This window comes from Lynx canadensis, chromosome B1 (assembly GCF_007474595.2).
Source record: "Lynx canadensis isolate LIC74 chromosome B1, mLynCan4.pri.v2, whole genome shotgun sequence".
Classification (NCBI taxonomy): Eukaryota; Metazoa; Chordata; class Mammalia; order Carnivora; family Felidae; genus Lynx; species Lynx canadensis.
In genome coordinates, this window is record NC_044306.2 from 205,867,951 (window position 1) to 205,892,422 (window position 24,472).

Below are 24,472 nucleotides of genomic sequence, written 5' to 3' on the forward strand. Positions count from 1 at the left end.
CTCTCCCCTACCCCCCCGTCAACCCTCAGTTTGTTCTCAGTTTTTAAGAGTCTCTTATGGTTTGGCTCCCTCCCTCTCTAACCTTTTTTTTCCCTTCCCCTCCCCCATGGTCTTCTGTTAAGTTTCTCAGGATCCACATAAGAGTGAAAACATATGGTATCTGTCTTTCTCTGTATGAGTTACTTCACTTAGCATCACACTCTCCAGTTCCACCCACGTTGCTACAAAAGGCCGTATTTCATTCTTTCTCATTGCCAAGTAGTATTCCGTTGTGTATATAAACCACGATTTCTTTATCCATTCGTCAGTTCATGGACATTTAGGCTCTTTCCATAATTTAGATATTGTTGAGAGTGCTGCTATAAACATTGGGGTACAAGTGCCCCTAGGCATCAGCACTCCTGTATCCCTTGAGTAAATTCCTAGCAGAGCTATTGTCGGGTCACAGGGTAGATCTATTTTTAATTTTTTGAGGAACTTCCACACTGTTTTCCAGAGTGGCTGCACCAGTTTGCATTCCCACCAATAGTGCAAGAGGGTTCCCGTTTCTCCACATCCTCTCCAGCATCTATAGTCTCCTGTTTTGTTCATTTTAGCCACTCTGACTAGCATGAGGTGTATACCACATCTTCTTTATCCATTCATCTATCAACGGACATTTAGGTTGCTTCCATATCTGGGCTATTGCAAATAAACTGCAATAAACATAGGGGTGCATATATCTTTTTGAATTAGTTTTTTGTCTTTGTTGTGTAATACCCTGTAGTGGAATTACTGGATCCTACAGTATTTGCTTTTAATTTTTTGAGGAAACCCCATATTTTCCACAGTGGTTGCATCAATTATCAATCCCACCACTAGTGCATGAGAACTCCCTTTTCTCCACATCCTCGCCAACACTTGTTATTTCTTGTATTTTTGATTTTAGCCATTGTGACTGGTGTGAGGCAATTCTCACTGTGGTTTTGATTTGCATTTCCCTGATGATTAGCGATGTTGAACATCTTCTCACGTGTCTGTTGGCCATCTGTATTTGTGTTTTGCAAAAACATCTGTTCAAGCCCACTGCTCATTTTAAAACCTTTTTTTTCTTTTTTTTGGATTGAGTTGTATGATTCTTTATATCTTTTGGATGTTGATCCCTTATCAGATATATCATTTGTAAATATCTTTTCCCATTCAGTAGCTTGCCTTTTTGTTTGTTGATGGTTTACTTCGCTATGCAAAATGTTTTAGTTGGTGTAGTCCCTATAATTTATTTTTGCTTTTGTTTCTTTTGCCTGAGAAGACATAACCAGAGAAAACGTTGCTACAGTTGATAAATTACTGTCAATGTTTTCATCTGGGAATTTTATGGTTTTAGGTCTCACAATCAGGTTTTAAATCCATTTTGGGTTTATTTTTGTGTATGGTGTATGGAAGTGGTCCCGTGTCATTCTTTTTTTTTTTTTTTTTAATTTTTTTTTCAACGTTTATTTATTTTTGGGACAGAGAGAGAGCATGAACGGGGGAGGGGCAGAGAGGGAGACACAGAATCAGAAACAGGCTCCAGGCTCTGAGCCATCAGCCCAGAGCCTGACGCGGGGCTCGAACTCACGGACCGCGAGATCGTGACCTGGCTGAAGTCGGACGCTTAACCAACTGCGCCACCCAGGCACCCCTCCCGTGTCATTCTTTTGCATGTAGCTGTCCGGTTTTCCCAATTCCATCTATTAAGAGACTGTCTTTTCCCCATTGTATATTCTTGCCTCATTTGTGATAGATTGACCATATAAGCTTGAGTTTATTTCTGGGTTCTCTAGCCTGTTCCATTGATCTATGTGTCTGCTTCTGTGCCAGTACCATACTCTTTTGATTATTATAAATCTGTAATGTATCTGGCAATCTGGGATTGTGGTATGTCAGCTTTGGTCTTTCTTAAAATGCTTTGGCTGTTTGAGGTCCTTTGTGGTTCTTTTTTTTTTTTTTAATTTTTTTAAACGTTTTTATTTTTGAGAGAGAGAGAGAGAGAGAGAGAGAGACAGAGCATGAACGGGGGAGGGTCACAGAGAGAGGGAGACACAGAATCTGAAACAGGCTCCAGGCTCTGAACTGTCAGCACAGAGCCCGACGCGGGGCTCGAACTCACGGACTGCGAGATCATGACCTGAGCCGAAGTCGGATGCTTAACGGACCAAGCCACCCAGGCGCCCCATGGTCCTTTGTGGTTCTATACACATGTGAGGATTATTTGTTCTAGTATTGTGAAAAATGCAATTGATATTTTGATAGGAATTGCATTAAATATGTAGATTTTTGGGGACAGGTAATATGAACATTTTGACAGTATTATTTTGATCCATGAGCATGGTATATCTTTTCATTTGTGTTTTTACTTTCTTTTATCAATGTCTTACAAATCTTAGAGTACAGGTCTTTCACCTCCCTTGCTGAATTTACTTGTAGGTGTTTAACTTTAAAAAAAAATTTTTTTTTTAACGTTTATTTATTTTTGAGACAGAGAGAGACAGAGCATGAACAGGGGAGGGGCAGAGAGAGGGGGAGACACAGAATCTGAAACAGGCTCCAGGCTCTGAGCTGTCAGCACAGAGCCCGACGCGGGGCTCGAACTCACGGACTGCGAGATCATGACCTGAGCCGAAGTCGGATGCTTAACGGACCAAGCCACCCAGGCGCCCCATGGTCCTTTGTGGTTCTATACACATGTGAGGATTATTTGTTCTAGTATTGTGAAAAATGCAATTGATATTTTGATAGGAATTGCATTAAATATGTAGATTTTTGGGGACAGGTAATATGAACATTTTGACAGTATTATTTTGATCCATGCGCATGGTATACCTTTTCATTTGTGTTTTTACTTTCTTTTATCAATGTCTTACAATTCTTAGAGTACAGGTCTTTCACCTCCCTTGCTGAATTTACTTGTAGGTGTTTAACTTTAAAAAAAAATTTTTTTTTAATGTTTATTTATTTTTGAGACAGAGAGAGACAGAGCATGAACAGGGGAGGGGCAGAGAGAGGGGGAGACACAGAATCTGAAACAGGCTCCAGGCTCTGAGCTGTCAGCACAGAGCCCGACGCGGGGCTCGAACTCACGGACCATGAGATCATGACCTGAGCCGAAGTCGGACGCTTAACCGGCCAAGCCACCCAGGCGCCCCGGTGTGTAACTTTTTTGTGTGCAGTTGGAAATGGAACTGTTTTCTTAATGTATCTTTTTTGCTACCTCATTATTATTGCATAGAAACGCAAAATACATGAAGCAAAAACTAACAGATCTAAGAGAGAAACACATAGATCCACAATCATAGTTAGAAATTGTAGCTATCCTCTCAGTAATTGAAAGAATAAGTAAACAAATCAGTAAGGATGTAGAAGGTCTGGCTGACAACTACTTCGACCTAATCAACAGGTATAAGATATCACACTAAATGATTGCTGAAACTACAGTTTTTCTTCTTTTCCTATTGCACATGGAATGTTCATCAAGATGGACCAACTACTAGGCCAAAAAGTGAAGCAGGAAATATTTCAAACTGGATGATAATAAAAATGCAGCATATGAAATTTTGTAAATACAGTGAAAATAAACCTTACAGAGAAATTTATAGCTTTAAATGTTTATTTTGGAGAGGTAAAAAGGCTTAAAATGATTTTAAGTTTCTATTTTTAAAATCTAGGAGAAAAGACACAGAGCAACTGTTGTTCGTAACCATATTAACTATTTGATGGCCAGGAACCAATTTTAAGCATCTTGTATCTTAACATGATAGCAAATGTAGACACTTTGCTATATGTAGCTACATTTTAGGAAACTGATTGGGGGCTTGAGTATGATATGAATTGCATCCTCATGGTTTTCTATTTAAAATAATGGAAAATAGATCCCCAGTTACTGTTTTAGCATGAAACAATGGATTTTCAGAATGGATTATTAAGTGGGAAATGACCTGTAACTAGAAAAAAAAATTTTAGAAAGTGATAAAAAAAATCTTAAAATATTTGTAAATTAAATATTAAGTATCTGTACATTAAGAAACACTCTCCCATCAAAAAGACAAGAAATAGGGGCACGTGGGTGGCTCAGTCAGTTAAGCAACTGACTTCGGTTCAGGTCATGATCCCTCTGTTCGTGGGTTTGAGCCCCACGTTGGGCTCTGTGCTGACAGCTCTGAGCCTGGAGCCTGCTTCGGATTCTGTGTCTCCCTTGCTCTCTGCCCCTCTCCTGCTCATGCTCTCTTCCTCTCTCTCAAAAAAATAAACATTAAAAAATTATTTAAAAGGACAAGAAATAACAAAGGCGTTCATGAGGATGTGGAGAAAAGCAGCCCTTGTGCATTGTTGGTGGGAATGTAAATTGGTGTGGCCACTATGGAAACAATATGGAGGTTCCTCAAAAAACTAAAAATAGAACAACCATATAATCCATCAATTGCACTTCTGAGTATTTACCTGAGGGAAATAAAAACACTAACTCAAAAAGATACCTGTATCTCCAGATTCATAGCAGCATTATTTACAATAGCCAAGATATGAAGACAAACTAAGTGCCCATTGATGGATGAATGGAGAAAGAAAACATGGCATATATTTGTACACACACACACACACACACGACAATATTGCCATATGCGACAACATAGATGGATCTTGAGGGCATTATGCTAAGTGAAATAAGTCAGAGAAAGAAAAATCCTGTGTGATCTCTCTTATATATGGGATCCCAAACAAAACAAAAAAAAAACCCAAAGCTCATAGATACAGAAAGCGAATTGGGGGTTGCTAGAGGCGGGGAATGGGGGTGGATGAAGGGGGTCAAGAGGTATAAACTTTCAGTTATAAAATAAATCCTGGGGATATAACGTGCAGCGTGATGACTATAGTTTAAGATATATTTAATTTTTTAAAATGTTTATTTATTTTTGAGAGAGAGATAGAGCGTGAGCAGGGGAGGGGCAGAGAGAGAGGGAGATCAGAATCCAAAGCAGGCTCCGGGTTCTGAGCTGTCAGCACAGAGCCTGATGTGGGGCTTGAACCCACGAACTGCGAGATCGTGACCTGAGCTGAAGTCGGACACTTGAGTGAGCCACCCAGGCGCCCCTAGATATTATATATTTTAAAGTTGCTATGGGAGTAGATCTTAAGAGCTCTTATCACAATAAAAAAATTGTAACTCTGTGTGGTGATAGATGTTAACTAGATTGGTTGACCATTTTGGAATATATACAAATATCAAATCATTATGTAAGTTAAAATGCATGAGTTGGAAAACTTGTATCTGCCATTGTGAGCTTTCACTGTGTAAAGAGGTCTCTCTTTTTTTTTAACATTTATTTATATTAGAGAGAGAGAGAGAGAGACAGAGTGTGAGTGGGGGAGGGGCACAGAAAGAGGGAGACAGAATCTGAAGCAGGTTCCAGGCTCCGAGCTTTCAGCACAGAGCCCGATGCGGGGCTCGAACCCACAAACAGTGAGATCATGACCTGAGCCACAGTCGGTCGCTCAACCGACTGCGCCACCCAGGTGCCCCAAAGATGTTTCTTTAAAAACATTTTTTCTTTAATGTTCACTTACTTTTGAGAGTGTGCGAGAGAGACAGAGACAGAGCATGAGTGGGGAGGGGCAGAGAGAGAAAGGGAGACACAGAATCTGAAGCAGGTTCCAGGCTCTGAGCTGTCAGCACAGAGCCCGACGTGGGGAGACTCAAACTCACAAACCATGAGACCATGACCTGAGCCAAAGTCAGATGCTTAAACAACTGAGCCACCCAGGTGCCCCTGATCAGTGAATTTTAATAAACTGGAGCAGAGAATTTCACTGACACAGTTGCAGATTCCACATTGCAACTAATCTTTAATTTTTGTAAGTTTATTTATTTTGAGAGACAGAGACAGTGCAAGTGGGGGAGGGGTGGAGAGAGAGGGAGACAGAGAGTCCCAAGCAGGTTCTGCACTGTAAGCATGGAGCCTGATGTGGGGCTTGAATTCACAAAACCACGAGATCACGAATGACCTGAGCCAAAACCGAGAATTGGACGCTTAACTGACTGAGCCACCCAGGCACTGCAATCTTTTCTTTTATAAAATAACTTTTATTTTAAAATAGTCTAAATCTCACAAGAAGTTGCAAAAATAGTACAGAAAGCTCCGCATACAGTTCACCCAGCTCCCCCAACTATCTCGTACACAGACCCAGAACTTCTCAACCAGGTAATTGCTAACTCAGGTGCAGACCTTAATAGGGCTTCACCTGTTTTACATGCACTTGCTTTTTCTCCAGTTAACCTTTAAGAAACCATTGTTTGTCGAGTTTTAATGGAGTCTGAAAAAGAACATCCACAAGGGTTAGAAAAAGAACACTCCTCCCCCCTTTCCCAACCATGTATTTGTGTGACTACTTCAACCAAACACACATATCACAACAGAATGATTGCAAAATCTAGCCACCAGACGCTACAGAGATTTGCAAAAACGTGAACCAATGCCACTCTCCTCAGTACGTATTTTTCTTTTGGAAAAAAATAGTCACTTTTCTTAAAAATACGCTATGTTAACATGGACTGAATTTACATCTTTATTTTCAATGACTAGGTTTTGAAATGTCTTCATGTTGATAGATGAAACCCACCCATGATAACCGAAGCTCCCCGAGACCTCCAGTGTCTTCTAGGGTAGTGAAGGGTCTGAGCTCTGTGAGGTAAACACCGGCAGGGGGTAAGCCTCCTCCCGGGCTCTCTTAAGTCCACACGACGCCGCAATAACACATACATTTGAGTCAGAGGAAATTAGAAGTTCAGAAGTTTATGGAGTTACTGTCAACAAGGGAACATGATTCATATTCAAACTACTTCAAAGTGACCTTTCAAATCACTATTTGATCTAAATTCAAGTATAGCAGTGAAAGAAACTGAAGCTATTCATCAACTCTGTAGAATTCACAGTATTTTTAAGAATGTTCTCGCATTTAAACAGATTTTTTTCACTACTCAAATGCATGAAGTGAATGGACTTTAGAAATATATTGTTCTCCCAGTGCCTATGACTTTGTGTTGGCTTGGTCCATGGCTGTGAAGAACACACAGATGGCAGCTGTGATGAGGATGTGCATTCCCTCATAAAGAAGTTTTGGAGAAAACACGCTCCATATAAATAAATGGTAACGCAGGGATGTCACCAAAATGATATACGCAGAAACTGGAAAAGAACAGATCAGTGCGTAGCAGAAGCAAGCATGACTCAGTGCAGAACCACTGTTAATAAAAAGGGAAATATGGATTAGTACCTGCCACTTCTGCCTCATATAAGGCATGAACACAAAAGCAAACAGTATTTTTACTTTGAAAATGACCGTGGTAATTCTTGTTCCTGGCCCTCCACCCCCACCCCGCCCTCCCAGTCTGGATCTGGTCTGATGGGTAGGAACTTGCCTGAGGGGACATCAGCTGCAGGTGGCTAACCTGTCCCTCTCCAGTGTCACAATCTGCAAGAATAGTTTTGAAAAGTGCCCTCCAGCTTTTGCAGTTATGTTTAAAAATTATGTGCATGTACTACTATACAGCACAAATATTATGAAACACAATGAAAAGAAAATCCCACTGGATGAGATACAAGTTTTGAGCTCTGCTTTGTGCTGCCCAGTGAAGCATCTGGTTGGTGTGGTCTGGGGACACTGGCCTGCGAGTGTTTGCTAAGCAATGAACCGCGAAGAACATGCCCAAACATGAAACAGCCCTCAAAGCACATGCTCAGGTGGTGATCTCACGGTCTGTGAGCTCGAGCCCCACGTTGGGCTCTGGGCTGACAGTGTGGAGCCTTCCTTGGGATTCTCTGTCTCCACCTCTCTCTCCCCCTCCCCCACTGTCTTAAAAATAAATAAACATTAAAAAAAAGAAGACAAGTTTTAGTTCTGACACCTCCCCTCAAACACTGCAATGAGCGTAAATGGCTTTTCTGTGGTCAGTCTATGCCACACATCACCGCTGCCCACTCTTCCTGAAGTGCGGCCTTCACCACACACACAGCTATCTTCACTGGGCGGGACTCACATCAGCAGTGCTTCGTATGGGGATATGGACACGGGCCTGGGATTACTGGACTTCCAGGTGGGGAGCGAGCACACCCACCAGAGCAGATGCTCTGTGTGCTGAGGGGAGTCTTGGGGTGCCATGCTCATACTGGGAAGGGTCTGGACATGAAAGGTGAGCAATGAGTTCTGTGCAGAGCAAAGGCTGGGAGGCAGAGGAGTGAGTGTGTGCACATACGTGCTCCACAAAGGGGCTCCCTGGGCCTGTCGACCAGGCACAACTATCTGGTGCCATCTAAGATTCCCCCCAGTGTGCTCACTGTCCAGTGAGAGGAGCCGAACAGTCACTCAAGGGCCACAGGATGCCTGGCCCCTCATGCTCACAGTTCTTGTCCCCTTCTGTGCCCTCACCTTGCCCTTAACTGGTTCTCCGTCTTGGGCCTTGGTGCCCATCCTTCCTTCCTGCTGCATTCTCCAGCTGCCCCATCATCCCCGGCAGGCAACATCCTCTCTCTGCTTCCACTTGCATGCCATCCTGTGGCCTCGTCCCTTTGCGCGTGCTCCTCTCCAGCTCCCTTGACTGATCGTGACCACTTCCACCCACGTGCCCTTCTCTGGGCAGCTGTCCTGACCAACACCAGCAGACTCAGGGGCTCAGCCATTCTGGGCTCATCTTTGTGATGTGCTCAGCAAGTAACGGACCCGCCTCTCTGCTACTGCCACCAGCCCATGAGCTCCTGCACCTCGGGTCCCACTGAAGATCCAGTCCATTAGGCCGAGGACCTCCAGGGAGCTGGGCCCTGAGGCATTATCTCATTACGTCCCTCAAGGGCCACTGCACCAATACCGGTGAAACTCTTGGGAACAGCTTCCTGGATGAATACTTGTGGCCCATGGCTCTGCTACCCCTCTCCTGGGGAGTGCCATGGAGTCCGTGCTTAGCTAAGAGCCTGCGGACCTTGCTCCCTTCTTGAGCAGACAGCACGGAAGCTGGAGCTTGCCACAATTTCACACATAGTAAACATGACCTAGTTAGAAAACTCTGGCTTCTTCCTTCCATAGCAACATCCAGGGGGTCACCATTCCCACAACCTCAGCTAAGATGACGTGCACTGTAGGGAGTGAATGAAGGCCTCACAGCCTAGCTCAGCATGGCTGCCCATGCCACCAGGCTCTAGACCTGAAGCCAGCCCCTGTAGCCGAGGGTAATGAACACCCAGGGCCCAGTTTCTGAGCCACTAGCAATATTTTCTTTTTCTACTATTTTAATATAGCTCTAGTTTTCTTACTTGACTGAAACAAAACAACTCCAAAAACCAATGAGTAGAACTTGATGTAAAAGTAAAAGCTTTTAAAAAAGAAAAAGCAAAACCTTTTCTAAAATAAAAGAGAAACATTTCTTAATTAGGGAAAACGTCATGTAATACTCTCCAGTTGATTAAAATGCTTTCAGCTTACTTAAAAAAAATGCTTTTTTTTTTCTCCCCAATACAGATAGATGAAAAGTGTCAGGAAAATCAAACTGCGATCCCAGCACCAGAGAAGCTGCCCTTCACAGAAGCCTAGGCTCTCACTGTCTGGCCCTCATCCTCCCTGGCCCACCTGTTCAGCTGGTCTGCACACCAGACACGGTGTGCTTAGCAGAGCCATGTGCACTAAGGCAGTCAAGCTCTCCAAGGCAGAGGAAAGCACGTCTTGCCAACTCAAGGCCCTCTGGGTCCCCAACACATGACGGCACTGACGAGGACCGAGGCCTCCCAACCCAACCTAACCCTGGTCACAGAGACATCTAGGAGCCTACTAGGGAGAGAACCAACAGGTCAGTAGTGGTCTCGTGGCCCACGTGGGTTCACAGGCAGCACGAGAGCCTGAAGGTTATCGCGGGCAGTGCAGCGGCCCCCACATGCCTCTGCTCCAGCCAGCAGTGCCTTGGCTTGCAGGCGCTGACCATCAGACGAGCAGTGACTATCCACAGACGGTCCCCAAGTGTGCATCCGAGGAAAACACACTGACTTGTAGGCATCTCTCCTCAGGAAACCTAGAGCGAGCTGGAGAAATGAGACTCCCACATTTGGGAAGCCAAACATCAACCGTGGCAATTCAGAGGGGCGGCCAGAAGGTCCCCGGAGTAGGAAGCCTGGTCTCCACAGGTGAAGCCTTTACTTGCTTTCTTGCTCTAAACTTTGACTTGAGGGTATCACCTCACTCACTCCTACACTCCCCTCCACCCCTTACGCGACTGTGGAATGGGAGAAGATGGTGGCCCGTGGACATGAACTTGGGGGCAGAAGTCGAGGGTCCCTGAGGCCTGAGTCTCAGGAGCTGGTCTGGGGTGAGGACGAGAGGCTTCCCATGAAGTATGTGCTGTCCTGAGAGGTGGGACCTGAGCATGTCCCGGGAAGTTCAGACATGGGTCAGCAGTCACCATAGCAGGGGCTGCACTCTAATGGGGGGGCAGAGGAGTGGGGGTCTAGAGGGGTAACAGGGACAGGAGGCCTCAACCTCCCCCCAGCGACATCCCCCTGTAGGACTGGGGACACAGCGGGACATTTGGCAGGAATATAGTCCTTCTGGGGCCTGCCCCGCATGTTCCACAGCCCACTCAGCATGTGGGGGCTGGTCTAGCACCTCAGCCAGACGTTGGCTTTCAGAGGGGAGACCACGCCTGTGGGGTGTTACTGAGTAGCTTAAGAAAGGCAACGGTGCTTTTGGGACTGGGGCACTGAGAGAGCCCCGACACACGTTGCACGGCTGCTCACACCACCTCCAGCACCCGTGGGACTCCTCACATAGGCCCCACCCCCCAGGAGGTGATACCATCACACCGTTTTACAGAAGGGAGAGTCTGGGCCTATTTGGAAAGTGCAGAATCAGGCAGGCCACATGCCCCTCAGGCTGCACTCTGCCAGGCCGGACCCAGGCGCTGAGGTTACCGTGGTACACAGACTGGGAAGCCCCTGCCTTATGAAGCCTTCTTTCTGGGAGGGCCAATGCATAAACAAATGAGGAAGCAGGGAGGAGCATGGTGGGCAGGAGGATGGGGTAGGCTGCCCCATGGGCTGGCCAGAGGGGCAGGCCACCAGGTGGAGCCCCATGGGGCCTCTCGGTGGCAGGGCAGGGCACGGCCCCAGAGTATGCACCCACTGACGGCATCCCCTCAGGCCTGTGCAGGCTCCTCTGTAGCAGGGGTCCTGGAGGTGAGAGCCAGCATGTCTTGTCTTTGTGCCCGAAGGGTGGCCAATAAGGCCACCAGCAAGCAAAGAAACCAAGAAGGGTCCCTGGAAACCATACCCTGGTATAGGCTGGAAGAGAGCAGCAGAAGCTGGCTGCCCCTGTGGCCTCCCCATCATCCCGACACAGGGCCCGGGTGGCCACAGACCTGACCTGCACCCGCCTCTGGCTCACATGCTGTGGACTGTTCATTCTTATTTGCGGAAAGGAGAATGCATGAAGACTTTTAGCCCCTTGGGGTCTGGAACCCTGTATCTGGAATAAGGTACTCTCTTTAAACGGCCGACCTGCCATCAGAGTTTGTGCTAAGAGACAAAGAACAGCTTCACCTGCTGGTTTCTGAGCTCAGGAAGCTCACTAAGTGGCTGGCCCACAGCACGGGTCCTGCGAATGTTGCAAATGCGGTCAGGAACACAGCTGGGACCTCCACGTAGGTGTCCAGGCCCACGAAACCTGCTGAGATGTCCACCGTGGCTATGTTGTTGGAGTTTCCCTGGAACACAGGTAGAAGCAGCACTGACACAGCCACCAGCAACCGAAGAAAGCTGCATGTGGTCACAGTGACACGGACACCCAGGAGCCCCAGATGCCCGCCCACTCCTTTCCCACCTCGCCGCCAGGTGGGGAGGAACAAATAAACGTCTGCCGATGAACTACGGAAAATTCCAAACCTTCCTCAGATCTATCTACTTAAGACAGACACGCTGACCTCCCTACAACAGAGACCCTGTCTGAGGGCTGCACCTGGTCTTGGGAGGCAAGGTGGCCAAGGAGAGGCTGAAGGTGGTGTTGCCACATGGCTCTTTCAATGGGTGAATGCTGCTGCTAGGAAGAAGAGGGCACGCTGGCCACTGGGGGGTGGGGGTGGCTTGGCCTCCAGCTTACGTGTCGGATCTGAGACCCTGGTGGGTAACGAATGCATGGCTCATCTTGCACAAAAGGGTAGGGTCTGCATCCAAGGGAAGGGTCTCCTAAGATTCAGTCCCTCTCTCTACTTGTAGTCTTCATCACTGCTGGTGACCTTTTCCTTAGCTACTCAGGACATTTATAAGTTTGATCGCACAAATGTCTGTCCCAGCCCAGCAAAGATCCCTCCTGGAACCACTTATTGATGGCTGAGGACACAACTCCAGCCAGGTGTTCATGGCTTCACAGACTTGCCAGTGGAACCCCAGTGCCTCCTCCTTTGCTGCGTCATTCCAGATGGTCACCGGGTCATGTTGGCAGACCTCCCAGATACCTCAGAGACACCCTCTTACAGCGGGCCCCTCCCCGGACAGCAACCTCTCCTGTGCAGCTTCCCCTTTGCCCACTTTGCCAGTGGCCGCCTGAGCCTTTGCGATGATGTAATTCCCATTCAGAAGCCCCTTGCGACAGACCGGGGAGACCCTGGAGCTGCTGAGCAGAGGGAGGAAGAGTCCCAAGTGCTGTGGCAAGGGAGGCATGATGAAGGACAAGTGGATCTGACTGGGAAGCTGCCGGAGATCCCACCGAGGCCGACTCACTCGTATCCAGAGAGGGTTGACTGCAATACTGTTATCGCAGCCAAGGCACAGACGGCCTGCTCTGGGGCTTTACTTCCATCGACTCATTCAGTCCTCAACAGTCCTGATGTGGTGCCATTGTGACCCTCAGTGAACAGGTGGGAACCCAGGAGGCCAGCTGGGTACCAGGAATCACGGAGCTGAGGGCAAGAAGGAGGGGCAGCAAGCCTGTAGGTCTTGTCCCAGGAAAGCTGACCATGAGGGAAGGGCTGTGGGCAGGGGAGAGGCGAGGGAGACCCACACTGCTGCTGCTCAGGATCCGACGTGCCGCAGGACTTGCTGCACAGGGTCTGTGCTGAGTTTGCATGCGGACAGGCCCCCCAGCACACACCACAGTCTGCTGTGGGTTCCACTGCCCAAGGCAGCACCGGACGAGAACCAGTACCACGTGCGATCACCAGTGCTCCTTCCTCACCACCCGGGGAAAGTGGCCGCATGCCACAGAGGAGCACACTGAACGTGAGGCCGTCTCCTTGCTCGGGGCGTGACCGTGGCTCCTCAGTCTTCCTGACACCGAGGCCTCAGTGCAGGACACTGTGCCAAGCCAGCAGCCACTTTCTCCATCTCGGCTCAGAGGGAGCCCGAGTGAGTCTCCCCACCCGTGCCGGCAGTGTATACCGTGTGGCTAGTTCACGAGCACCATGACGTATCTGTGGATATGCCGAAATCGCTCCCGTGTGGAGTCCTGGCGGTCCACGTGCCCCTGGGGTAGGAGCGTCTGGTGCCCATCAGACACGCTGTGTAGCATGGCACCTGAGAGCCTGGAGAAGGGAGAGGGGTGGGCGATTTTCCATGGCGATGGTATTCCCATTCCCCACCAGGGCACTCGTGGTCAGAGACGCGGAGACTGTCAACAGTGGAACTCCCGGACGGAGGTCACCACCAGGAACAGGCCTGTGCATGGCTTTCAGACAGAGGACCATGAGACTGACGGGCCACCTAGACATTTCTGGAATGCCCAGAAAAATGTAAAGTCCTTCTACAGCAACACATCAGTCACACTGAATGGCCAAGAGTGAAAGAGCCCTAACACAGGCGTGTCGCTGCCAACAAAGCAGAGCAAGTGCCATCCAGAGGCCGACGCCGACCCGCGCCTCTCTCTTCTGCGGCTCATGGTGCCTCAGCTGCTTGCTTCGTCCTTTCCCCCTTTCCGGCTGGTGTTCTGGAATTCCTGGGCTAACTGTATTCCCTCACTTCCACAGGGCTGTTTCTACATTTCTACCGGTAGCTAAGAAAGGCTGTGGACTTTGAAATGTGGCTGCTTGACACCACGGAGACACACACACGACGGAAAGACCGTGAGGCCCAGCCTGTGAGGGGTGGAGCTGACTGACGGGCAGCGTGGTCCTCAGCCACCAGCACCTTGTGGGATGGGCAGCGACTCCAGGGAAGTGCGGTCACTCTCCAGGTCCTACGGACTCCAATCATGCCTTCTCTGTGGGTCCTGAGGGACACGGGCAGGCAGTGAGAGCTACTATATAGGGTGCCTCCCGTTCTTCACTACTTTAACCCTTGCAGCAGCCAAGGATGAGATGAGGTGTTAGTTACTCCATTTTACAGATGAGACCAGGGCGCAGCAGGTGCCTGCCAGACGCCAAGTGGCTTAAAAGTACTGGACACCAGTGTCAGGGCTGCAGCTACCCACATTTCTGCTGGGGACAGCCACTCTGGAAGCCACCCAAGGGCTGGACTGGAGACAGAAGTATGGAGTCCCCCAGGGGAGACGGATGGCAAGGGGGGGGGTTCTGAGGGTCAGGTCACATCCTCTAGGACTTATGGATTTCTAGAACTTCTCCCACCCCCTTGTGGCCTTCAGGGAACAGATGGAAAGCCATGATGGGGGGCTGCTCTTTGGGGGATGCCATGAGCACCAGGAAACCAGGAGAGAAATAGCAAGGTCAGGGAAGAAGCCCAGGCCCACCTATCGGGACACACAGACCACACAAGTCCCCAGGGTCTGGAAGAGGAGGGAGGAGCTGGTGCTCACAGAGGAAGTACGGATCCTCACTGTAAAGATGGGAAAACACAGCTGAGACACTCAGGGGTTTGCGCACAGTTCTTCCACCAGAGGGCACAGGGCCGACAGGGGAGGCTGGGGAGCTGTGCCCACCCTCCAGGGTCCTAGAGGCAGCAACTAGGTTGAGGGTGGGGCCCTTCGAACTGGGCAGAGAGATGTGGGAAGGCTGGGATGGAACTAAGTCCCTTTATGGCCAGGAGCGGGGCCGTCTGTCCACCTGCCCAGGCGCCGCTCCAAGCACACAGGCAGATACTGAGGTCCATCCTGGAGGCAGCTTGGACTTGCTTCTGATGGGCCCTTTAACACTGGAGAGAAGACGTGACGACCACGGGGCCCCGGGGGATTCATAACCACGTGAAGACACCCAACAGCATGGCCAGGGGAAAGGGAATAGAAACTTCAGTTATCACTTCATCAGATAAAGCAATGGAACAGTGAAGTGCCTCCCTAACCAGTCACGGTAAATAGAACTAGTGCACAACCACACACTGTCTTAAGCACTCACGGATCCACACTGAGGGGGTCGGTCTTAAGTAAGTCACTGAATTTTATCCTATCAAATACACATGAAATTTAAGCATCATTCCCCCACACCATACTGAAAGTCCCTTCACTGAACAGCCTTTTTAACTTCCCAACTTATGGTAACCTTTCTCAGAGAAAAACTAAAAGAGAAATGACATAAAAAGTTAATAGGCTTCTATTCACAATAGCAATGAAAACCTACCTGGAAATAGAAGAATGCTTGACCAAACCAATAATGCATTACAGTGATCTCAGCTGCATCATGCCTCAGGGGCTTCCAGATGAATTTAGTCATTATAGTCTGAATCAAGAGGCTAAATACTAAAACTGGAAGATTATGTGGTCTAAAAAGCAAAGCAGCCAGAAGAACTAATCCACTATATATCTCCCATAAACCCACAGTCTTGATTGTGAAGTCTGCAGCAATGACTTGAGATTTAAGCAAGTCTTTGGTGCCCGTGAACAGAATGCCCAGGACAAAGACATGAACAAAACGAGCTTCAATAAGACCCCTAAAAAAAAAAAAAAAAAGCAAAAGAGTTTGATTCATTAGCACCAGCTCGAAAGACTCAAAACATATTTTTCCATGAAAACCAAGAGTCCACTTAGCTGACCAAAGAAGCCATAGTGCCCGCCCACTTGGGTGACACCATGGAAGTGGGGGTGTCTGCTTCTGCATCTCAGCCTGCAGGACTCCCCTTGCTCAGAGGCTGGCAGGCCTGTCCTCTCTCTGTGCACATCTCTGATGGAACTGACTCATGGGAATTCTGGGGAGTCCTATTCATCTGGCCCAAGGATGGCCTGGCACAAGGCCAGAGCCATCACTCGTAGGGTACCGGAAAAACTGCCCACCTGCTTCACATGGTTAACTTGAAAGACCCCTGCAACGGGATAAGGTCAAGCCCTAGCAGAAACTTCCGTTAAGTTCATAATGCTAAGATACAACTGGACGTGCTCGCAACCATAAGTACTTGCGTATGCACACGCATGCACACGTACACAATGGTGCAGAGAACACTGTGGGGCCTGCAGAAGGGCAGGGCCAGGTTCATCTGGGCTCTGCCACTTACTGGCTCTGTTGCTGGGGGAAGTTACTTAAGGCTTCTGACGCTCACTTCATTATCCCTAAAATGAAGAGAAACAGTACCTACACCTCACAAGCTCTCCTGGGAGTTAACCAAAGAACAGAGGTAAAGTGTTTGGCACGTAATAAATGTTAAGGATTATTAAGAATTATTTTAGCACTTCACTTACAATTATTTGTAAAGGATATAATTTATGACACCATACCAAAAAATTTCATCTAATGAAACACATATATCCCTAAAACGTATTTTAAATAAATTCTATACATCAAGTATTTTATAAATACTAGAAAAGCTGATCACTTAAAGTAACGCTAAATAAACAAAATTTTAAGTGAAATCATTATCATAATAACGTTATGTGTTTTGAAAAACCGAATGTTCCTATCTCAGATTTTCCTCGGAAGGTTTGTGCACCTAAAAAAAATTCCTTTTTAAAACCACAGTTAGTTTAATTTGACCGGTCCAAGCACTGTCTGCTGTGTGCCTCTAGTGTGTAGACACCGGCCACAGGGCCATGCGGCAGCCAAAGAGCTAGGGTTAGGTGCAACCCCATGGCCAAGGTGTGCTAAGCAGAGAGCTGATGACAGACCCAGTAGGGTTAAAGAAGGAGAAATCAGCCAAGGTCCGAGTCATCAGAGGGGGCAGAATGCATTCTGGGTGGTGAATACGAAAGAGAACACCAGTGGGCGCCTTCAAGGGGTTCACCTCCTTGCCCCAAACCATTCAATGCTATCTAGGACAATGTCCACCTGACCTTCCACTCCAGCAAGCCTGGGATCACAGCGGAGAAGAGGCAGGAGCTAAATGTAAGGGAGTATTTTAGAATATCTATGGACAGCAGCAGACTGAATGCAGAGAAGCAGCTGTTAGGGAAATCTAGAACCTGCACGGCTCAAGACCTGGAGTAGATCTCTTAGTGAGAGGGACCTAGAGCCAGGATAGAAGGGGGTGGGGAATGGAGGCATTTCACAGGCAGAACACCAAGCAGTGAAGGGTAGTGAAAGGGTGCATTGAACTATGCGTTGAACACCAAGAAGGTACATGCTGTAGTGTCCATGAAAGGTAAGTGATCCAAGTCTTGAGATGAGTGAGGAGGAAATTAGGTGCACCGATCTGAGAGGAAGCGAGGAATGTATTCACGTATCACGCTTTGAGATTTAGACAGCCCTGTGGACATCCTCAAGTGTGACATCTAGCCTTGACATCTGCCCAGAGTCTCGGACTCCAAAGTGAACAGCCTTGAGATGTCTCTACACCATCCTCCCCCTACCTGACCTCCCTGCTTCGGGTGAAGGCCTACCACCCTGCCGTCACCTCAGCCAGGCTCTCTCTGGGTATCACTTCAACTGCCCGTACTGTTGGCAGGTCCTATTTTCAGGTGGGCCTCATGCCTCCTGGCCACTCACACAGCCTGGCCACAGCCCTCAGCTTACACCCTGACCTTTTCTGAGAAGATAACATTTGCTTTCCTTTCTCTGATTAGAAAAGCAATAAAAAAATGAAAATGCATGGAAAGGAAGATCACGAGCCACCTGTGAGTCTGTGTCCTAAATCTAATCACAACCAATTACATATTTGAGTCTTTCATACAAACATGAAAAAATACGCATCTACTTCATAAACTGGGGCCATATGATAGTTTTATAGCCTCCTGGTCCACATCTTCTCATCATCTATGAAAACACAATACCCAGCACAGAGCTTTAACATCACTCAGAGGTTCATCCCACTACTGTCGGCCAATTATCTTGATTTGTACTCTGTGTACCTGTAAATAATTTTTCAGAGAGCGTGCCTGTGTCCTGGTTCCAGGCCTCATCTCTGGTTCTGTTCTTGAGATAAATTTCATAAGAGGGTGCCCAGGTCACAGGGTTGGATACACTCAAAGTTCTTACCACGTTTTACAGCCTCCAGAACAGCCTCTGCTCACCCCACCCCACATTGCCTTTAAAAAAAGAAAAGCTGCCAGTTTTTGACACATAAAATGTGGCATTTATGCCTCAGTCAGCACGGGGGGGCCCCTCCCCACCCCAGGAATTCACCGTCAAATTACGGGAAAGTTGACTTTTCTGGTGTGCTTTGTTTCCCAACTGATAGGAAGCGACCCCTCTTTGTGATTCCTGTTACTACTTCTTGACCGAGCAAAGCCGAATCCTTTCCGTTTCTTATTTTTAGAGAACCCTTTACTGTAAAAATAACCCTCAGTGACCTAACTCCGTTATCTGTCTTTCTCCTGCCAAAGGGAAGAGACTAAAAGAATCAGTTTATTGAGGCATTCCTTGTCCAGGCTCTAGTAACTGCTGAGATCACGATTCACAGAAACCGATTCCAAAGTTCTAAAGACCGCGTGGCACGTTTCAGTGTATAAAACATTAAACAGATTTGCCAGTACGCTTACTTGGAAATGTCTTTGCTGTCTCGTTGCCATGGGAACAGGACATTTCCAATGGCTGCCCGGTAGCAGTAGACACCCAGGAGGCCAAGTGCCATGGCTACTTTTGACGTCAGGGAGCACCTCCTCTGCACCAGCGCAAAAATCATGATGAGTGAGAGGGCGGCCAGAACGGAGAGCTCAGCTTTATGATCAGAACTGAAATGAAACGGAAAATCCCCAAATCGCTAGTAAGTATAGCGATCGATGTTACGGATCTACACCGAGTGGCTTTCTAGGAACTGCATTAAAAATAGCTGGTTTTTCTGAAAAGCAAAAAAGAAAAGGAAATCGTTGGTGCTTTAAATTCAAAGGTTCTTAAAATGCGACAAATGAGTTAACCTGAGCTCTCATTTCTCATTCACAAATGGTCCCTGCCACCAGGTCTGCACTGGCCAGCGCAGTGACCTGTATAGAACGCCCTCCACTGGCTCCCCTGGCAACTCCACGTTCCCCCAACCACCGGTGAAGAGATTCTGGGCAAACTGTGTATTTGCCAGCATACGTCCTGCTCACGGGAGACCAGCACGTCCTGGCGCAATCCTCTCTCATTCCCTCATTAACACAGATTGACTCACTTGAGAGTGTCTGCTCGTTCCCAGGCGAGGAGACTTTGCAGTCAGGCTCGGGGCACAAAGCTGTCATGGCAAAGCTGCGCCCCCGTCTCCGTCCGGCCCCCGCCCACCATCCTGCCACCTCAGTGAGTGCTGCGCTGGAAGGCAGGATTCTTTTGTTTCATTCATCACAGCATACGCTCACGAAGGCCAGACACTCAATAGTTGTTAAGTGGATGAGTGACTAACCCTGCCAAGGTAAACACACAGCAGTGGAAAAACTACTTGGAAAAGACTCAGAGGAAAGATATGGCCAGCGTCAGGACATGGGCCCAGGGATGGCGGGAGGTGATGGGTGTCGTGCTGGGGCCTGGCCCTGCCCTGGTGCTTGGTCTGGGAGGTGGTCACCTGGGTGTCCATTTGCTGTCGCTCTTTAAACTAGATGTTTTATGCACTCTCCTGGATTATTCATTGTAACAACTGAAAAATAGCAATAAAGAAGGTGAGTTCCGATGCCTCTCAAGAAGCCCTCCTCTGAAGGAGAAAAGGGGCCACATTGCAGCTTCTTCACGAACTGACAGGACTAATTCAGCAGCACGGGGAAAGCTGTGACGCAGGAAGGGGCACCCTCTGAGGGGAAGAGGTCGGGCCTGATGTGCCGGAGGAGGGTCCAGACTGAGGAGTGGGCACAGTGGCCCCTGGAGAGGAGGGGCGGGGCATCAGGGGTGGGATCAGCACATTCTCCTGCAGTGCCTCAACTCTCCAGAAAGGTAAAGTGAGGCTCCTGGGCTGTTCCAGAGCTGTCCCAACCTCACATGCTCAGGCAGAGGTCTCGAGTTGCTTCTGCTTCCTCACCTGAGGTGGGACAGGCCAGCGATCTCTCTCCAGGCCTGCTACAAAAACAAAACGAGCAGGCACGTGGCAGGACCCGGAAGAAGCTGCCTGTGGTTCCTGTGGTTGCCAGAGGTTTGCCAACAGAGTTAGCACTTGGGAGAAATTTCCCACAGGAATTATTTGACCAGAGGGATGATTTTTATAGCCTGTGATGGATCTTTCCAGGTATCTTGGAGCCACGGCAGTGTGCGGTCAGGGGTCCTCTGCTGCTCGCCGGGACTGCGTTCTATCACTTCCTTTTGTGTGTCTGCTGTGAGTAAAATCACACCTCGTTGTTTGACCCTACGCTCCCTGATCACTAGGACGGTGGGCATGTCCCTCGTCTTTCTGTTGGCATTCCCTCCTTTAGGAATGTGTCTGTCACTGTCCTGAGCCCCCTTCCTGCTGGCGACTTTCATACAAGTCCTTCACAGCGACAGGAAATAAATTTTTATTCTGTTCTCTTCCTTCTCCTTTAGTTTTCTAACTCTTCACTGACAGGCAATTAGAATATATAATACAGCCAGTATTTTCTGTCCCAGTTTCCTCTCTCTACTGTGATCCTCCCCATCCACTACACTTTCGACTAGGTTGTCCAGCCATCAGCCTCAGGGTGGGGAGAGAGGGGAGGAAGGACGGAGGGAGCATGGCCCTGTCCCAAACCTGCCTTGTCGGCGAGGAGGCAGCAAGTAACAAAACTATTATCCTCGCTGCAGTTGTCATTTTAAAACTCAAAGGTTTTCAAATATAAAGTTATGGTGACTCAGCAATAAAAAAACCCCAAACATGTTAGGGTAGCCTCAAATAAATCCATCTTTCAATATTAATTCCTGGCTTACGGTCTATTTTTCCATTTCTTCAGTTCTCAAATACCACTTCCGTCCTGAGTATAAAAAACAGGCCTGAATTTGGAAAAAGAACACTCTGTGGCCAGTCAGCCGTGCAAGGTCCGGCCTAAGGCTACAGCTCATACTCTCTCTCACCTGGTGAGCCAGTGCCCCAGGTCAGGCCGGTGGGCCCACTGCACACCCGTCTGGTTTAGTGACCGCAGCAGCCGGCAGCAGGTAAGTATCACCCAGGGGCTTGCCATCGCCATCCACTTCTCCCAGCCTCTGAGCGTGTTAAGGGAAGCGGGGCTCTTAGACGCTCTGTGGGGCTCTAGCTCGTCATGGCCGATGCTCCCGTCCTGTAACGCTGGTGCAGTGTTGACAAACCCCCGCTCCCCGTGTGAGCATCGCCAGGGCTCACAGTCGTCGCCCAGAAAGCAGTTTCTGTAGATTTCGTGACACAGAGCCAGACACAGGGTGTTAACGAGGAAGTACCAGGTCTGGTGCTCTTCCTCGATGAAGCTGCTTGCGCCCAGACTCAGCACGTGGCCCATGGTCCCCAACAAGATAACAACATCCAACTCTGACCATCGTGAGTTTGGATGGGCCGGATTCTGTAAGAGGAAAATGCATTCCGTGAGGGAAACACATGAAAATTACACAAATCCCACCCCAGGCACTTAAAGTTCTTGCTCACAGAGCATAACCTGCTGTGACAGGCACTTGCGGCTCCTCACGCCCCCACCCACCCCCTGCTCTGCTCTGGAGGGACTGTCACCCTGGACTGCAAGTCCTAAGCTGAGTGACAAAGAGAACAAAGATACTTGGCCGCACACCGTCTGGGCAGTGCTGCAGCTCCGAGAGCTCCCCTACTGGCTCCTGGACCCAGCCCTCCTTGTACCCTCATCCTTTCCCTCAGGGCCTAGGCCTCCAGGGGTCACAGGCAGTTCCTGCTGCTTGAAACCAAAGAACCCCCAGGATATATGCAACCAAACCAGACATTTAATTTCTCCATGAATTTTCCAGAAATCCAGAAAGCTTTCATTAAAATGGTCAATTCCCTCGAAACAACAAAGTTGGCGTCACGGCACCAACCCTTCCATATGCCGAACGCGTTGAAGATTAAAGATCAGGACTCCGTGACTGTCATTTGACAACTTCTTAATGTTTCCTCTATTGGTCGTGCACAGCTTGTATAAGACAGAAAGAAAGATACCAGGAACCCTAATTTAGGGCCTAGAGAACGAACGAAATGGCTTGAGGGAACGCTATGTTCTAATGGGGGAACAGAAGCGTGCTATGAACGACAACACGTCAGCTCCTCAGACACAGGCACACGGGGAAGGGCCTCTGATCACTCTGGGGGCCTGGAGTGACTTCCCTGGGTCCCTTAGGCTCCGGGCACCATGGACCAACCGTGGCTGCCCACCTCTGCTTCACCACACTGCTACCGTGATCACGAATATAGGTGTCAGAGGCCAAAGACCCTAAGAAATCTACAGGAAAACATCAGTCTTGAAAAGAAAACTGCACTTTACGAGGCAGGATGGACTCCTGAGGAGGGCAGGGTGAGGACAGGGTCCCAGCCTCCTGCTGACCTTTCTGGAAGGTCTAATGAGTTGACTCCTTCCTCTCTGAAATGTTCTTCCCTTGGCTGAGCTCAAACACTTTCTGAGAGATGTCTGATTCACACTGCACCACCAGTCAACTGCCCATTCGTCTGTGACCAGCAGCCCATGTTTAGAGTCACAGGAACCCTGTGTTTACAACGAAGAAATGAGGCCTGTGACCTGGCAACACAGGTCTGAGGGTCTGAAGTCAGGATACTCAGACGTTGGCCCTCCTGAAGTGTGGGCTCCTCAACTCTGTCTGGTTACACACCAAGGGGTTTAACCAGTGTCTGATGAATGAAAGATCAGCTGAGATAAGAGAAAAAGGCCGATCCAGGAAGACAGCGTCCCCTGCGCGGGAGCCAGCCTTACCTTGCTCAGGAGCTTTCCGCTGGCAAACATCTTGGCAAGAGCAGACACAACCGCACAGAGCAGTGCGGAGATCAACACCATCACTCCACCTGCCATCAGCCATGAGAGGCCACAGAAATAGCAGGAACTCTCGGCTGAGGTGCACACAATGACGTGAAGAGCAGAAAGAACCAGAAACATCAGATAAAACAGCAGAGAAAACACAGGCGACCACAGAGGAACTTCCAATTCAGCCTTGCTGCTCAGTGCTTGCGGGATGCTGAGCAGGAGCAGGGTTAGAACCTGGCAGAGAAAAACAGCAGCAGTGTCCATGACTGATGGGCTCGGAGAGAACCGCTCAGAAAAAGCCTGCCTCCTGACCTTGTGCCAGCTGCTCAAACGTTGGAAACAGAAGAAGAAAGCCCAATAAGCACGGTTTGTAAAGAGCTGCCAAGAACGCACGCATACTCGACGCCTGGCAGTACTCTGGGCACGAGGGCACACCACGAGGGAGTTCAACGAGTAAAGAAACTGGTATTTTTCCACATTTAGGAACAAAAGTGTTTTATGCACTTGAAACTACAAAATTCTGGCTGAGTTATCAAATCAGTTTAACAGCCGAGCCGTGACTCCACACAAGCAGCCGTACCTCCAGAACCATGACGGTCCCCACCAGCATCGAGTAGATGTCGTACTGAGCCACCTGTCTGCTCAGGGATAGGCTCAGAGTCCTCAGGGCATCCAAGTACTGCCTGCGAACCTTGGTTCCCAGGTTGAACAGGACTTCCGAGGTATTTTCCTCCAAGTACAGTCTGATCCAGTTCCCATGCAACCTCTCTGCCATTTTAAACTGCTCAAAGCCAGGCTCTACCAAGAAGAGGACAAGGTTACATTACAAATCACAGACAAGAGGATGCATCTGTCATTTCAAAGTATTCCATTATTCACACGCATATAGTGCGAGCATAAATTCTGAGACCTACTGGAGGTGAACTATTCCTTGGGGGGTGGCCAGCAACGCCTTCAGTAAAACTAACAGCTGATGATGCTCGCGAATCCTCTGACATCCTGCCAGCCCGCCACAGCCCTAGGCACAAAGCAGCACCCAATAGGGACAGAAGCATGTGCCCCCGTCTCTACCTTTTACACCTGGTTTTGCCTCCTCCTCTTCCTCCCCCTTCTCTCCCGATCTCTCTCCACCCTTTTCTTCTTCTTTAATGTGCAATATAAAAACAACCCAGAAATGCGTTACATTATTAGGTCCTCGGTGTTAAAAATCTTTCCAGTGCTCACGCACTGTGACGACCCATCTCTGACCTGTTTCCCTCTTTGCAAGTCCTCTCTGGAAAGGGACAGCAGTCCTGACCCCTCCTGCCACGATGCCGGGCTAGATGAT

At 48.6% G+C, this 24,472-nt stretch overlaps 1 protein-coding gene across 9 annotated transcripts in view; it reads right to left on the minus strand.

Moving 5' to 3' along the window:
* Nucleotides 1–6,078: 6,078 nt before the first annotated feature.
* The window catches only part of PIGG (phosphatidylinositol glycan anchor biosynthesis class G), a 44,369-nt gene continuing 25,975 nt past the window's right edge, over nt 6,079–24,472 (minus strand). For 5 of the 9 annotated variants that reach the window (XM_030314438.1, XM_030314435.1, XM_030314436.1 and 2 more), the window contains 7 exons: nt 23,726–23,943; nt 23,098–23,379; nt 21,272–21,729; nt 18,829–19,020; nt 15,545–15,854; nt 11,586–11,749; nt 6,079–7,252 (listed from right to left, as the gene is read on the minus strand). In XM_030314438.1, coding sequence (XP_030170298.1) covers nt 7,039–7,252; nt 11,586–11,749; nt 15,545–15,854; nt 18,829–19,020; nt 21,272–21,729; nt 23,098–23,379; nt 23,726–23,943 — 1,838 coding nt within the window. In that variant the 3' untranslated portion in view covers nt 6,079–7,038. The other 4 variants (XR_004343568.1, XM_030314439.1, XM_030314444.1 and 1 more) reach the window with 4 other exon arrangements.